Here is a 14,345-nt window from a genome sequence, read left to right as displayed (position 1 = left end):
AGTGAGCGCCGAATTAGTAGTTGGGTCGGTGACGACCAGCGAATCCTCGGTGTTGTACGTTTGGAATTTTGTCTTTTGTCTCTTTTTCCCACTTTCTTCTCTTCTTCTTTAGGTATCTAGCTTCTTCTGTGAGTGATTTAGAATCAGATGGTCTGTGTAGTTTCGCAGCGTGGCGAGGAGAGGCAGGAACCTATGATGCCCCTTTCTCATCCTAGTATGCTGATACTTGGTATCCATCAAGAGCATGTAACTACTGTTCATGACAAAGGCGATATCGCGTTCGACTCTGTTCTTATGACATGATATGTTTGTGTTTCGTCAACAGCTTTTCGAGGGCACACTAGTAAATTGCCGAATTGCTGTTCGGATTGTCCATGTAAAGGCTGTACATCGAAACATCTTCGCTTAGCCACTGATGGGCTCCGCGGTGTATTGATGAGAACTATTCATTATTGTTCATATCTAAGAGCCACTGCCTCCGTTCATCACGACTTCCGACCTTGAAGTTTACACGCTATCTCAACGACTCTAGCGACCAAGTCAGCGCACTTCAAGGATGAGAAGCCATATCCGAACCTCTGCATAATTATCCCTGAAGCTTTTCACTGCTAACCCAAAACTGAGCATCACATGCATGTAATCCCTTCCAGATTTCTAATATACTCATGACTGTTGTGCCTATGTCCTCAATTCCCAATGCAATTTGATTGGGGGAGACTTTTAACATGGCTTCAGATGTTCCTCACAAGTCTTTACTTCACAGATTATTGCATTGTCCTTATATTGTAGCATATATCAATGACTGTATACTGGTGGAAACGAATTCATCAATTGCCAGAAGTATATGTTTGAGACATTTGTCTGATCTTGGTCCCCTTCATAGCCATAGGTCACATCAAATAGATGAGATAGGCGGCATGTTATGAAGGTTGCCTGGGCAATACAGATAGGTTGTGTCTCCTTCAGGCCAGTGGAAGAACTAAGTTTCTAGAAACTTCACTTTTGAAGTACCTAGGTATCTTTATTATCTTTGTTTGATTGCAAAGTCTCCTACTTAGGTCAACAAAGTACCAGTGGTATCTGGCAGATGTAATCAATTCTGAATGATACAACTCACCTGTACCATGCATAGACTCCTAAAAAGATGTACTGCAGTCTCAGATCTGTCTATCAAGATGATACTTGCTGCACGGTACTGTGCAGTTGCAGGCTGTATTCTCTAAAGTTCAAGTTCATGCTCCATAGTTAATTCAAACCTCTGTGCACTGACATTTGCACTGTTGTTTTCTTTTTTGATTTATTGAGTGCACCAGGCTACTGCAATTGCTTCCTACGAAGTAGTCCCGGCTCACAGTTGGGGTGCAGTGAATGATGTTTGTCTTTGCCACAATGGTATCCTGGGGGGCGTATAGCTGGTACCATTGTACCATCGTGTATTTATTGACAGCATGAAATTTTCTGGGTTCCTGAACTTTTTCCCTCTTTCTTCTTTCTTTCAACCTCATAAAACTCTGAGAATTGAGTTTCATTTCCTAGCCTCCTTTTGGCGCCGATTCTCTCCCCTCTTCGTTTCATCCGTCCGCCCCTATTCTCCTTTTTCACTCTCAGATCTATTAACATGTCTCTTCCTCCCCCAGACTTTCTTCCTGTGCTACTTGGGCATGGTAGCTTTCTCAAAGATGAAGATGGAGAGACGCAAATTGACAGTCGAGGTTCTCCTCTTTATGGTATGCTTCTCTTAGAATCGTTTTATGTCTCACATAGCTGCTTGTAGAAATGCAAAGATCCTGTTACAAAGACAAGAGTTTCATCAGATCATATTAATATCACAAAAGTCATGTATCTTCACCTCAAAGGGTGATTACTGACTCCAGTCAATTCCAGTTATCCCCCCAGCGGATGCCTTTCTAGAGATGAAGCCATCGAAGGAATCTCAGCAATTCTGGCCTAAACTCCCAAATCAGCCGCGAATCCCTAATGATACAGCAATTGTTCTTTTCAGTGTCAGTGTTAACACTGACTGCAAGAATGCCGATTCAGTCACCGAAATTGGATACACCATTTATGATACCGCCACCATCTTTCATGGAGCGAAGGGAGCTCGAAAGAACAACATCCCCGGGTGTGTGGCTCCAGGCCCTCGTGGTGAGAACATCACGAGACTGGCGCTTAGCTCCCATTTCATCGTAGCAGATACGGCAGACCATCACCCTGGAACTTGTGAGTCGCCAGCCCATACTGCCCAACCCTATCACTTCACCTACCGCAAGTCAAACCAGATCCCTCGGGGGCAAATTCAAAGGACTCTTGAAGAAGGCTTTTGGAAAGCTTCTATTCAAGGCATTACCAACCCCCTGATTCAGAGAGGAGAGCGTCGTGTTGTCGTCCTGGTTGGCTGGGGAGAGGAGAACCACCATGCCCAGATCAAGGCCACATCTTGGTATAAGAACAATGAAGCCCTTCAGCAGTGGGACGTTAGACTTCATCCGACTGTCAGAGAGCGTCTGCCGAATCCGTCCTTCCTTACCTGTCTGGATGTCTTCGGAATTCAGCACCGAGCTCAGTAAGTACCTAGCCCGAAAACTTCCTCCTCCTCCTCTTGTTGTCAATGGCCAAGTTAGTATGTGTGGCCTTGTAATGTAAATGGATTTCCGGGTTCTCCCATATCTCTAGCGCCCTCCCAGCCTGTTTTCGAATTTGGAAGCCACTGACAGTCGGGTGCCATAGTGGTAACGAGGTTGGATACAATGCCGGGAACCGCTCAGCATTCACGATCCAGCTTCTTATCGGACTTTGCTTCCTCACACAAGAGCAACGAACCATACTTAGATCTGGTTGCAACTTGGAGCCGAACCCCCGATTCCCTGGCGTTGAGAGCGCACTGGCCAGAGATAATCGACCTCCCGGATCTACCCCGCTGCCTCTTGACAACAGCAGGGTTCCGATTATGCATTAACTGCGCGAGATACGGATGTGACGTCGCCGGGGCTGCTCTTGTAGAGGATACAGTGCGAGGTTTTCGGTTGCACAATATCTTTTCAAAGCCTTCGTGCTTAAACTATGGTGATGTACAGAGACGTTCGCATTCTGGTGGAGAATATATACTACCGTTAGACTTGCACGCCTAACGGCGTCATTTCGACAGAGTGCGACAGAGAGTCTCTTTTGTTGTAGCTCTCATTGCCTTCAAGGACTGTGTTGGGGGGCCTAGTGGCTTGCTGGCAGATGCATGGTGGAGTGACCGGTAATTGGGGCATACAGGCTTGGAGTTGTTTGATAGTCGCGTATTGGTTTCTTTTCATGGGTTAGAGGTCACTTCAGAGCCCTCCGCTGCTGCAATGAGGACTGGACAACAAGTTTACTGAGTGCGAGTGCACTTGAGCTCGGGAGACAGCTCTCACGCAATAACAAGTGTTACCAAATACGTTAAGAACAAGGTTCCTGACACTTTATCACTGATTGATACTACGGTGATATGAGAATTAATGTGAATTGACTGCCACTTAGGAAGCTATGTCTAGTTGTCCGTATTTCATCACCCGTGAGGTTATAATGTTTTCGCGTACGATCCGTTTCTTTTGATATATTTACTTTGGTACCTGACCATGAGAATCAATTGGACTTAAGTTATTTAGTCATCACGATAGTCACTATCATCATCGTCCCAGTCGGTCAACTCTTCCTCCGTCAATTCCTCATCTTGTTCCTCCCAGTATTGCATTTTCTTCGGGATGCCTCGCGAAAAGTTCCAACCATCTTGATACAAGTTCTGCGTCGGCACCTTCCCTTGAGCCGCCAAGAAGACGAAGCTACAAGACGTGGACACCGTGTCGCGAAGGCCAATACCGAAGTCGGCAAATGCATTTGGCACATCCCCGCCGCGCCAGAACGAAGTAATGTTGAAATGGGCAGCGACATCCTCAAGAAGGGCAGCTTTGAAGTCCATGCCTGTATCAGGATAGACGCCATATTTATCTCTGTAGTAGCCAGGATTGGCAGACACGCGGTGATGGTGAGCATCTTCCATGATAAACTCGTAACTGTCCTTTTCCAACTTTCGAATCAAAACTCCGACACTGTACCGAGGAGCTGTCTTCGACTAAAAAACATCTCGTCGGCCATGTTTGGTAGGATTGAAAGCCTTCTCAAACCATTTCCACGGCTTGTCTTCTGCGACGCAGTGCTACGGACATTGCGAAGGTTAGTAATAAGGTACGTCAAAGGGCGAAATGCCAAACTCACAAAGTGGCAAAGGCCAATCACTGTTTCACGTCCCCTTTCGAACTCTTTCTTTGCCCATTGGCAGAAGTCCCATGTTGTCCAGCAGAACTTCGAGGCCCCAGCAGTTGCGTGAAACCAATCGCTGCGCTCGTCGTCATCCCAGAATGTTATTGGCGTCATACAGATGGAAATGTTGCGATTGCTGCTAATGTTTATGAGAGCGGTGAACGCCAGAAAGAGGCGGACATCAAGAGGATGTGTATACGCATCGGGTATCTGAGGAAATTGCGCGGCTTTCGTGAGTTTCGTATCTGAGGTTAGGCCGTAGACTTGGGATAGTACGTGATCGTGACAGAACCAGACAATCTCTTGCTTCGTAAAGTGTGTGGGCGGCCACGGAATGGAGGCCGCAGAGAGCAAATAACTGCTGACTTGCCTACTGTTTCTACGGGCGGTGGATAAGATAGTGGAAGGACGAAGTGTGATCCGGTAAAGGCGTTTGCGGTCTCGTGAGAGCATTTCTTTGTGCATCATCGTGAATCTATCTACCAACTTCTTCAATCTACCCTTTAGGACGCCTTCGAGGCCGTCGTCCCGTATTTCCTCGTTGGCTCGGACAAGAGCGGTGACATTCGCTGGGGCTAAATACTCGAAGACGTCCCAATGCTCACTCACAAACTGCCAGAATACATCCCTACCACGAGTGGCGAAGTAAAAGTTGCGGGACCGTAAGCAGATACGAAAGAGCTGCCTCAACCTCTTTTGAGCAGCTAACTTAGCTACTTCTAGGCTGTCAGGATCTTCACGACGATGCGGCCCAAGTAGAGCAGCGCAAAAACGAGCCGCGAGTGGTCGATCCTTTAAGAAATCTGAGACGGAATCAGACTGACGTGGCGCTCTTACTCTCGATAGGACCATTTTGAAGCATTCAAAACTGTAGGTAGTTTAAAGCATAGAGAAGGAGTGTATGGCAATGTGAAGGAAGGAAGAAGTGTCAGCGAGTTGACGATACAATCACTGCTTCAAGTTCTTTGTGTTGCCACAGAGGACCCCTCTATTTGTTTACAATAGCACACATCGGTTGAGGAGCAACCGATGTTGACAATATCACAATAGACAATGGTGAGGAAAACAAGTGCCATTCAACCTGTTTCTCATCACGCAAATCGTAAGACTTCAGTTAGCCAGCTAAATATGGTTCTGACGTTATTTTATACTACAAGAGTATTGCAAAAATCCAGAGATGCACAAGTGTGATGTTGCATTCGAACCTGGCCAACGTAGCACAAACTCCTTTGCCCACCTGCCTGCCTTTTTTTTTCCATGCATAAAGCAGGATGACTCGTAAGCCTTCTTATCACAGCTGAGATGCTGAGATTTGTCGTCGTAGAAGGACTCTTGCCAGTCTGGATCAGTTAGAATGGCGTCATTCAGATCGGAAATCAATATCAGTGCTAGGAGCCTTGAAATCCGGTTTGGTGGTCTTGGTGAACTCCTCTTTACTCTTGACGCGTGTAAAACAAAGCTAGATACATAGAGACTGTCTCATTGTCTCTAGAGTCTAAAACTAGCGTTAGTTACTCCCTAGTGTACGGCACCGATCGAAGGATCAGCAAGTGGGCCGGGCGTGGAGGGGGCTCGGACAAGAAGGAACAGCGAGGTCCGAGTTTGACGGTTCCGCTTCGGCTCGCGGCGCGGCGGTGAAGTGAAATTGTTCATCGCAAAACGGAGTCTCAGCGACTAGAAACGGCAGGCAGCTAGAATTGAGCTTGATTACCGACACAATGAGTCACACTTATAGCGTCGTGGTGTTCTTTGTTGGAATGGATACAACTTGCGGCTTCTAAGGGTGCGAACCAGGCAGCCGCGCTAATTCTCCATCTTGACTTTGAGTTGAAAATGCATTGGCTCATTACCCTGCTGGTTCTAGAGTCATAAGCTGTCAGCTAGCTAGAGCTGAAGCTGCTTAGATAGGGACATAAGTCAGCCCAGCTCTAAGCGGCGAGTGTCAGTAGGTATGTGGCGGTTAGGTGCCGGTGCGGCGTAATCCAGTTAACCTGATATACAGTCACGAATATAAAAGAGCTACGGCCTCACTGCTCCCAATGCTAGATGTAATCATAACGAATATTATACTTCATACTCATTCACTCGGGCCGCCTATTCTCTGCTGACAATTGTTAGCTCTCCGTGAACTCGACATGGCAGCACCAATCCCTTCATACACAAGGGTGACACACTCATCCACCTATGCTGCCATCAATCCTAGCCAACCGAATCTCTCAACGGCTGGAAAGGTCGTTGTGATAACCGGCGCATCGGGGGGGATCGGTCGGGGAACTTCTTCATCTTTCGCTGCCTCGGGACCGCGTGCGCTCATTCTTCTAGGCCGCCGCGCTGATGTCCTCGACGAAACCGCCAAGTCTGTGAGGGGAGCATTTCCAGACCTAGCAGTCCAGACTCATCAAGTCGACCTATGCGATACAGCAGGTCTGCGTGGCGTCTTCAACGGCGTGGCTTCCGAGTTCGGTGGCATCGACATCCTTGTTCATTGTGCTGGAGTGCTAGCTCCCGTTGTTCCCCTCCTCCAAGCAGACCCGGCATTATTCCTCGACGGCTACAAGACGACTGTTGTTGGCACCTTAAATGTAGCGCAAGCTGTCACGTTGGCCAACAAGGATTCCAGGGAGATCACTTTCATCAATCTCACCACGGCCGGTATCCTCTTCCCTCCATTTAACGGCATGGGTGCCTACGTGAGCAGCAAAATGGCGGCCGTCAAATTGCTACAGTCTTTCGCTACCGAGAACCCGCATGTGCGCCTTCACAATGTGCATCCCGGGTTCCTCGATACGTCAATGTCAACACAGCTAGGCAAATCGATTAAATTGCCCTTCAGCTTTGATGATTGTAAGTCACCTCCTTAAGCCTGTCCTGTTCAACAACTATGAGCGTTTTTCGCAAGTGTACAATGCTAACGCATTGACTTCCTATCTAGTGTCTCTACCGGCGGATTTCCTTGTCTGGATTGCCTCGCCTGAAGCAAATTTCCTCCGAGGCAAGCTAGTTTTCTCTGCGTGGGACGTGGATGAGCTGAAAAGCCGAGAAAAGGAGATTGTCGGCGGGCCACCAGGAACTGGCGAGCTTTGGCTGGGTTTCCAGGGATTCCCACGATACATCGGGGATCAGCTCTTGTCTGGCGCCTAAGTAGTAGTATTGATATGATGCAAATCAACTAGAATTTCGGATGTACACATACGCAAATATTGTCAAAAACATTTGAATGTTATTATAGCGTGTTATTTATGTGATGAAATGTCTAGCTAAACTATCACCCATTCTTGGTCAGCGACACAGGTGCATCTTCTTCCTGCTGTCTTGTGTAAGCTATGTGGCAAGTGATTATTATGAACATAAGACTTGGAGATGTCTAGTAACTGGCTTCCCCCAAGTTTTCTCGGCTGGATCATCTTCTTGGATATGGCTAATGTTGGTGTGTTGGGCTCCGACACCGGTTGCAAGTTGATCACGCAGATTGGACTACCACCGACTGTAATATTGTCGACCGACTGCACCTCGAACTTTGTCCCGGCCATGAAAGTGTATTCTGTCTTCTCCGGGTCATCAGAGAGAGGCGTTATGTACGCAGCATTATCCCATATGACCGAGTTTTCTGGAGGATTCGCAACTAGGACAATACCGTTTGAATAGTGCATGGCATCCTCGACCTTGTCCGTGAAGCTCCATACCATCTTGGTCGTGATGATCTTCCCCTGAGCAACATAGGTTCTCAGAGCGTCTGCGAAATCAATCACGAGCTCCGCATCCACTGGGCCTCGGTTCAGCGGGCACTCCAGGAACTCGATACCGAAGTATTCAAGGCCCAATTGCGACATGTCTACTTGTCCGCTAAAGAGCTGTGGATGCTGGATGACAGAGGTACGGGGCAACGATTGTATCGCCGCAGCCAACAGACGGTTTTCTACATCGCTAAGGGAATGAAGGTCTTTAATAATCCTGTCGAGTTGCGCCTTGACGTCATCTAGTGAACCCGCCGGCTTCATCATGAAGGACCTCATGTAGTCTGGGTCATTAGGTCCGTAGGATTCCCAATCACTAGTCCAGATTTGCGAGGCGAGGCTATTCCGGTCGATGGGGAATGGCGGAGGATGAATGCCCGTGTACTCAAATATCTTGAGTAGCACAAGGCGAGCAAAAGACGCCGTTGTCCAGTCGTAAACGCACATTGCGAGCTGGAAGCTGTATGGTGTAAAGGCGAAATACTGCAACCCCAGCCTCTTGATCTTGCCAACTGTCTTTCCTGGGGATTCGGGAATGTTTTGGTATGGGATATACCTCCCGTCCATCATTCGATCGATGAATGCGGCGTCCTCTGCCGAAACGTTGGGTAGCGGCTTGAGTCTCCCCTGGACGGTGGATGGCGGAGAGGACCGCTCTGCGGTTTGTCAGCTATCTCAGAAGTCTATGCTCAATTCTATAAAGCGAGGTTCACACCTACCTGCTATGTGGGAAGCAAATGCCATTAATTCAAAGACACCACCGTCATTTACGTGGAGATACAGGCACACACTCGTACTGGGTAAGTTATTGTGTATCAGTATAGAACTATTAGCATAAATCGCGTTCCCATCACCAGCCTCTGTCAAGTCTAAAAATCCATGATCATTGATAATCAGGCGATATGATCCTTCATCGCCCCCTCGGACGACATCTAGAGGCTTCCCATCGCTGAAAGAAGCTCCAGGGGCACCGATGACTTCGACCAGGCTCCACATAGCCTGCAACAAGCTGATCTCATGTGATCAGTGTAAATGATTGATAATCTTATCGCGAGAAGGGAGTTGGAAGTTTCAGAGATTATCAAATTTGCCGTAAACGCTGAGGATATTGATTCGAAGTCATAGATTGAGAACTAATCAAGAGGGCAAGAATGCCACTGGTACTGCAGTTAATATTCTCAAGCAGCCAAGTTGTCAACCGAACCCGTCAGGTGCGTTGGTCCCTGATCCTATCCCTATTGAGTCTTTTACACATCCAGATTCGGAATACTATTCCAACTTTGGGAATAGCTTCTACCCTATTACAGCTCTAGTTTGTGACATTTTCATTTTAAGGTGGTGCATTAGCTGTCAATGGCTGGCTGAAGAGTAACCACGAAGGTGCCTTGATCGTCGGAGTCTGTCTATACTTTCCCCATTCATATCTCCATGGGTAAATGAGAATCCACACTGTCTCATGTATTACTTGTATGCCATGGGACTCAGAAAGCCACGACGCGAGTATCCGCAACTAGCTCACCTAAGCATATTATAAGTTAGCTGCTGTACAACAGCTACCGGCTTCCCGTTTTAGTGTGAAGATAGGGTGCTCTCGGCTGAAGCTAACACCTAGCACCCGCAGAGATCCGGGATTCTTGGTTAAAACACTCAGGTTGCTATTGGTCGCTGCTTATAGAAAGAAAGACGCCGAACCAACACAACCAAGAGATATTGCGACCTTGGCTGCCTTATCACCTTATCCCAGTGTAAGGGTCTTGCTGTCGAGCGACAACATGACGGGGCTACCCGTATCTGCATGATTTCAAATACTACAAACCTTCATATGCCCATGCAAGTTCTCTATGGCTTCAAGAGCTGCGATAGAAACAAGACATGCAGTTCATGGTGGAAGCGGAGCGATACAGATCTCCCCTTATGTGAGACATACTAACGGATTTCGGAGGTTAGCGAGGGCCGGTCCGATTGTATATAGTCAAGATCAGCCAATAGCCCCAGGAAGGGATCCAAATGGACATCATAGACCCTGGGAGCCATAGGATAATTGCGAATAGCCTCAATTCTCAGTCCTGCGAACATCTTTGCTAGAGAGAGCTGTTATACGGCCAAGACTCCTTGTCTGTTACAAGAGCCTAAAATTTGGATTTAGCATCGTGCACATTTAAGAACGAAAAAAAAAAAAAAAAAAAAAAAAAAAAAAAAAAAAAAAAAAAAAAAAAAAGCGACGTCTATTAAATGTGAATAATACTTCCGATAATAAGTTATAACTTATCTACTTCATTTGGTGTCAGCTCGTCCACTCGCCAGTGCGCTGTGCTCAGTCCTCACACTTCGGACGAAAGCCTTTCCATCATCCTTTACCCCTTGCTGAGAATTCCTTCGCTCATGAGACCCCAATCATTCACTTACGCCACCGAGGTTCGCATCAGAAACCCAGTGGCTTCTGGAGCTCTATAGCCCATCTGACATGTTCTCTGTCATACAACCAAGAATTCACCATATAAACCATGTATCCAGCTGGAAATTCTATCTGATGACGTTCCTCTGCCTCGGCCACTAAAAGTTCGAGGATATTAGCATGTTGAACACAGACTAAAGAAGAGATTGATGCAACTAACCTTGGATGACGTGTTGATCAAGATAATCGCAAATACGAATGAGATGCCGATTCTCCGACGGCAAGTAGTCGGAAAAGAACAGCTCTATCTGTTGATCCAGGCGGCCACTGATGCCTCGAAAGAACCTTGCGTACAACTGGAAACGATAGAAGGCGCGTTTGAAGGAGAATTGTTGTCTTTGGAAAGTTTTATGCCCATCTCTGGTCAAAACCCGTAAGCGTGGTCGGATGGCTGGTTGTGCGGTAAGTCTCCAAGCTTCCGGTTCACACACATTTATGTACTTTTCGACTTGATTGTGGGTTTGTTCAATCTTTACCAGTGCTATCAGCGGATAGTCACGGAGTCGGTCGATCAAAACTTGAGGAGAATGATTCAGAGTTCTGAGCAGCTCTAGAATCGTTAAGCGTGTGTATGGAGTGGGTGAATGAGACACTTTATAGGCTGCAATTGAGTAGGGAAGCAGATCCCTGCTAACTTGGTGCACCAGGAATTCGATGCCCAAGCTGGGATATGCTTTATATGAGTAGTAAAGGTGGCGGCATGTGAGAACGCAAGGGAGAAGGAACCGAATGTGCCCTAGCTGCCTATACACAGCAACGACAATCTCGCAGGGCAGATCTGTAATCCGAGCCATGGTGTCAACGATCATCCCGGTTGAAATAGATGCTTATGAGGTGTTATCCCGAAGTGAGGCGTGCGAAAAAGCGCTCTAGACCTCGTAAATGCAGCTTGGAAGAACCGCTGAGATATTTGAGATGATGACGATGTTTCTTTGTGCAAGGGTTTGAACTATGGATATAGAATTTTTCCTTGTTCCAAAGATTTTGTGGCAAGGTGCATCGAGCAAAAACGCCCAGGCCATTATGATATCAAATCCAAACGTCGAATGTACTGAATACGTCATAAGCGCCTAGTACTCTGTCCCGGTAACCAACCAGAGCCTCTGGGCCATCAGAGTGAGGCTATTTAGCGTTCACACATATGCATTCTATTGGTCGATCCCTAAGGGTGGGAAGATAGGTTCAATGTAAAGAGACTTAGGTCGAAGAAAATCGCATTCACTTCGCCAGCTGTTACGGCTCACTGTGAGTCCAGTCATTCACGGAGAATTGGTCAAATTCACGGGTATCATGAAAGTTTTCATGCATGTATTAACTTGTCATCATTGGCATTGAATCGAAACATGAACCCCTCTTAAACCCGAAGACAGAAAATGAGGCGAATGTATTGTCTCCATCGCTCTCAAGACTTCCATGTACCATAGTGAGAGACTAAATAGGACAACCTTGATTATTTGTGCTTAGTGATTGCTCCAGATTGTAATTATTATTTTCATAACAATGATTGACAGCCCCTAAAAGCTAGTGCACCAATTGCTTGAAAACAGCTCATGTTCTACACCTGAAAGAGCTATCACAAAATGTACATATGGGATGTCAAGCTTTGAGTTAAAATGTAAGCAATGCCTACTTATCACAGTCTGAAATCTAGATACTCCCAACGATGTCTATTTTGCATACAAATGTTGAAGTGCTAGTATGGAAGCCTCAAGGACTGGAAGTTCTAGAATCCGAAAATGGAATCTCCCCATACCACATTGGCCCCATAGGGCAGAAGCCGGCACGTGACCCTTCAATTAAGGTCATTATTGTAGTAGTTAGAACACAATCAAGGTGACTGATTTCGTATGGAATAAATTCGATTCTTATCTATCGGGGCGCAATATGTTACAGCTATACTTCTAATCATACGTTGGAAAGCGTACTTATTCACTTAGAGTACTACAAGACCCCTAAGACAAAAACTAACTCACCTCGATATATGGAGACTCAGCTACAAATTAATACTAATGCGTACGCAACTGACTAAGAAATTGCTAGAAAATCTGTGCTAGGCGTGTGTACATGGCGTTCAAGTTATCGCGGGCTCTGCAACTAGAATATAGTAATAACTCCAAACTCCCCATGACCCATTTGCTGATTAATATGACACTTACACCAACTTCAGTGGTATGCCAGGGTAGCATCAGCTTGGTTGACACTCAATACCCAGGTAGGCATTCAACTTTATACGAGACCGTTTTGGGATTAGCCACGATTATAAACACACCTGAGGGCAGGGTTGCAGCTTGGCTAACACCCAATAATGTTGCCATCATGCATCTCAGCTGGTCTGAACTTTCCCTTATAAGACATGATAGGTATTGTGAATGTCGGCCAACACCGACAGTCCAACCAGATATTTACTTTTCTATCGCAATCTGCTTAGCCAACGAAACGAAATGCCTATACTTCAATGAGGGGACACCGCGTATTCTGCCACCAGATCAATCGCAAAGGCATGCCTACTTAAAAGGCAACCCTGGAGCATGAGCTAGGTATATATAACGGGTGGCATTGCTCCCTTCTATAAAGAAACCAATGCCTCCAAGCTCGTTTTGTTAACTTCCAAAGCCCCTAGTACACAGTACTTGCCTCCTAACATGGTCGCCTTCAGACTTTTAAGCTTCGCGCTCTTGGCCAGCGCAGTGGCCGCCCAGAACATACTACGATACATGCCTTTAGGCGATTCCATAACTGAAGCCGTCTGCTGGCGCGCACTGTTATGGGAGAAGCTGCAAAGCACCGAGTTCGCCTCGGTGGATTGGGTCGGGTCAAGCAATTTGATTGATAATAATTGCGGAAACACTCGCTACGACCGCGATAGTGAGGGGCACTCGGGGTTTCTGGCCATCAATATCGCCAATAGCGGACAGCTCGTAGGCTGGCTTCAGGCGAATCCCGCGGATGTGGTTACGATGCATCTAGGCACTAACGATATTGGGTGGCTTAACCCCCCCGTGGACCAGATCCTTGCCACTTTTACGAGGCTCGTGGGGGTGATGAGGGATAGCAATCCGAAGATCAAGATCATTGTCAGTGCTAATGATACCGACGGCAGGAGTCAGGGTCTAAGTCTTTGAACACTAGATTCCCCCCATGATTTATAACAGTTGTAAGAGGCGAGAGCGACTGACCAATACCCTGCATACTAGGTCGCGCAAATTATCCCCAGCACCAACGTGATATGGAATACAGCTATCACGAATCTTAATCAGGCGATACCAGCATGGGCGCAAGGGCTGAACAAAACAGAGTCGCCGATCTGGGTGGTGGACCAGAATACAGGAATCGATCCGGTCGCTGACCTGCGCGACGGCCTGCACCCCAATCTAGCAGGGGACGAAAAGATGGCCAATGTGTGGTACCCGGGGCTCATCAACGCGTTGCGGGCTGCGAAGACCGATAAGTTGGCTGAAGCTGATGCTGCTGCTGCTACTGCTGATAAGGATGGGGATGGGTTTAAGCCCGCCAAGGTGACGAAGAACAACGTGGAACGAAGTGGTCGGATCATGCTTTGCGCCTTGTGAAAAGAGAGAAGGAGCTGCTGTCGAGGTTGCATGTACGCTACTTATGAGTGACGTTAATCGAGCAACAGAGCAATACAATGTCTCGAGTGCGGTCTACGTAATATGTGTCCGGTCGAACTGAAGTCAATGGGCTACCGTTAACAGACCACCGCCCATAAGCAGATTACATTTCCACGGCTGCTATGATTACTTTGGATGTAAGTATTATCTGGAGAACCCCCCCGACCATGCATCATCGTCCTTGCGACATTGTTGTTACAGTTTGAAAGGCGTGGTCAATTTATGACGCTTCAATGTAAG

The 14,345-nt window shown here is 47.0% G+C and overlaps 6 protein-coding genes across 6 annotated transcripts; 3 read left to right on the top strand and 3 right to left on the bottom strand.

Moving 5' to 3' along the window:
* The first annotated feature begins 1,743 nt into the window (after positions 1–1,743).
* On the top strand, positions 1,744–2,784 carry F5B22DRAFT_602595 (uncharacterized protein). The gene has a single exon (XM_047974677.1). It carries the CDS (start codon positions 1,914–1,916, stop codon positions 2,565–2,567), a length of 654 nt encoding a protein of 217 aa, XP_047831932.1. The 5' UTR covers positions 1,744–1,913; the 3' UTR covers positions 2,568–2,784.
* An 847-nt stretch (positions 2,785–3,631) lies between these two features.
* Positions 3,632–5,139, bottom strand: F5B22DRAFT_654586 (uncharacterized protein; the record flags this gene model as incomplete). The annotated part of the gene is made up of 3 exons (XM_047979814.1): positions 3,632–4,099; positions 4,243–5,021; positions 5,112–5,139. The coding sequence occupies 3 exons, from the start codon at positions 5,137–5,139 to the stop codon at positions 3,632–3,634; spliced, it is 1,275 nt and encodes a 424-aa protein (XP_047831931.1).
* A 777-nt stretch (positions 5,140–5,916) lies between these two features.
* F5B22DRAFT_602593 (cellulase signal transduction associated dehydrogenase) lies at positions 5,917–7,481 on the top strand. The gene is made up of 4 exons (XM_047974676.1): positions 5,917–6,236; positions 6,290–6,335; positions 6,406–7,131; positions 7,220–7,481. Exons 3-4 carry the CDS (start codon positions 6,423–6,425, stop codon positions 7,426–7,428), a joined length of 918 nt encoding a protein of 305 aa, XP_047831930.1. The 5' UTR covers positions 5,917–6,236; positions 6,290–6,335; positions 6,406–6,422; the 3' UTR covers positions 7,429–7,481.
* A 63-nt stretch (positions 7,482–7,544) lies between these two features.
* F5B22DRAFT_654581 (uncharacterized protein) lies at positions 7,545–9,073 on the bottom strand (the record flags this gene model as incomplete). Its single annotated transcript, XM_047979813.1, has 2 exons — positions 8,741–9,073; positions 7,545–8,677 (listed from the first exon to the last, which is right to left on the bottom strand). The coding sequence occupies exons 1-2, from the start codon at positions 9,015–9,017 to the stop codon at positions 7,545–7,547; spliced, it is 1,410 nt and encodes a 469-aa protein (XP_047831929.1). The 5' UTR covers positions 9,018–9,073.
* A 1,370-nt stretch (positions 9,074–10,443) lies between these two features.
* F5B22DRAFT_645527 (uncharacterized protein) lies at positions 10,444–11,270 on the bottom strand (the record flags this gene model as incomplete). Its single annotated transcript, XM_047978600.1, has 2 exons — positions 10,444–10,574; positions 10,637–11,270. 2 exons carry the CDS (start codon positions 11,268–11,270, stop codon positions 10,444–10,446), a joined length of 765 nt encoding a protein of 254 aa, XP_047831928.1.
* A 1,531-nt stretch (positions 11,271–12,801) lies between these two features.
* F5B22DRAFT_602589 (carbohydrate esterase family 3 protein) lies at positions 12,802–14,137 on the top strand. The gene is made up of 2 exons (XM_047974675.1): positions 12,802–13,550; positions 13,671–14,137. Exons 1-2 carry the CDS (start codon positions 13,119–13,121, stop codon positions 14,043–14,045), a joined length of 807 nt encoding a protein of 268 aa, XP_047831927.1. The 5' UTR covers positions 12,802–13,118; the 3' UTR covers positions 14,046–14,137.
* Positions 14,138–14,345: the final 208 nt, after the last annotated feature.

Source organism: Xylaria bambusicola (assembly GCF_022495145.1).
Source record: "Xylaria bambusicola strain CBS 139988 unplaced genomic scaffold F5B22scaffold_15, whole genome shotgun sequence".
Taxonomy (NCBI): domain Eukaryota; kingdom Fungi; phylum Ascomycota; class Sordariomycetes; order Xylariales; family Xylariaceae; genus Xylaria; species Xylaria bambusicola.
The sequence above is the reverse complement of the archived record's forward strand: the minus strand, read 5'-3'. Positions and strand labels throughout refer to the sequence as shown.

Coding starts and splice junctions, on each gene's coding strand:
- F5B22DRAFT_602593 (XM_047974676.1), top strand. CDS start 6,423: ATGGCAGCACCAATCCCTTCATACACAAGGGTGACACACTCATCCACC. Junction 7,132..7,219: donor GCCCTTCAGCTTTGATGATT/GTAAGTCACCTC, acceptor CTTCCTATCTAG/TGTCTCTACCGGCGGATTTC.
- F5B22DRAFT_602595 (XM_047974677.1), top strand. CDS start 1,914: ATGAAGCCATCGAAGGAATCTCAGCAATTCTGGCCTAAACTCCCAAAT.
- F5B22DRAFT_602589 (XM_047974675.1), top strand. CDS start 13,119: ATGGTCGCCTTCAGACTTTTAAGCTTCGCGCTCTTGGCCAGCGCAGTG. Junction 13,551..13,670: donor ATCCGAAGATCAAGATCATT/GTCAGTGCTAAT, acceptor CCTGCATACTAG/GTCGCGCAAATTATCCCCAG.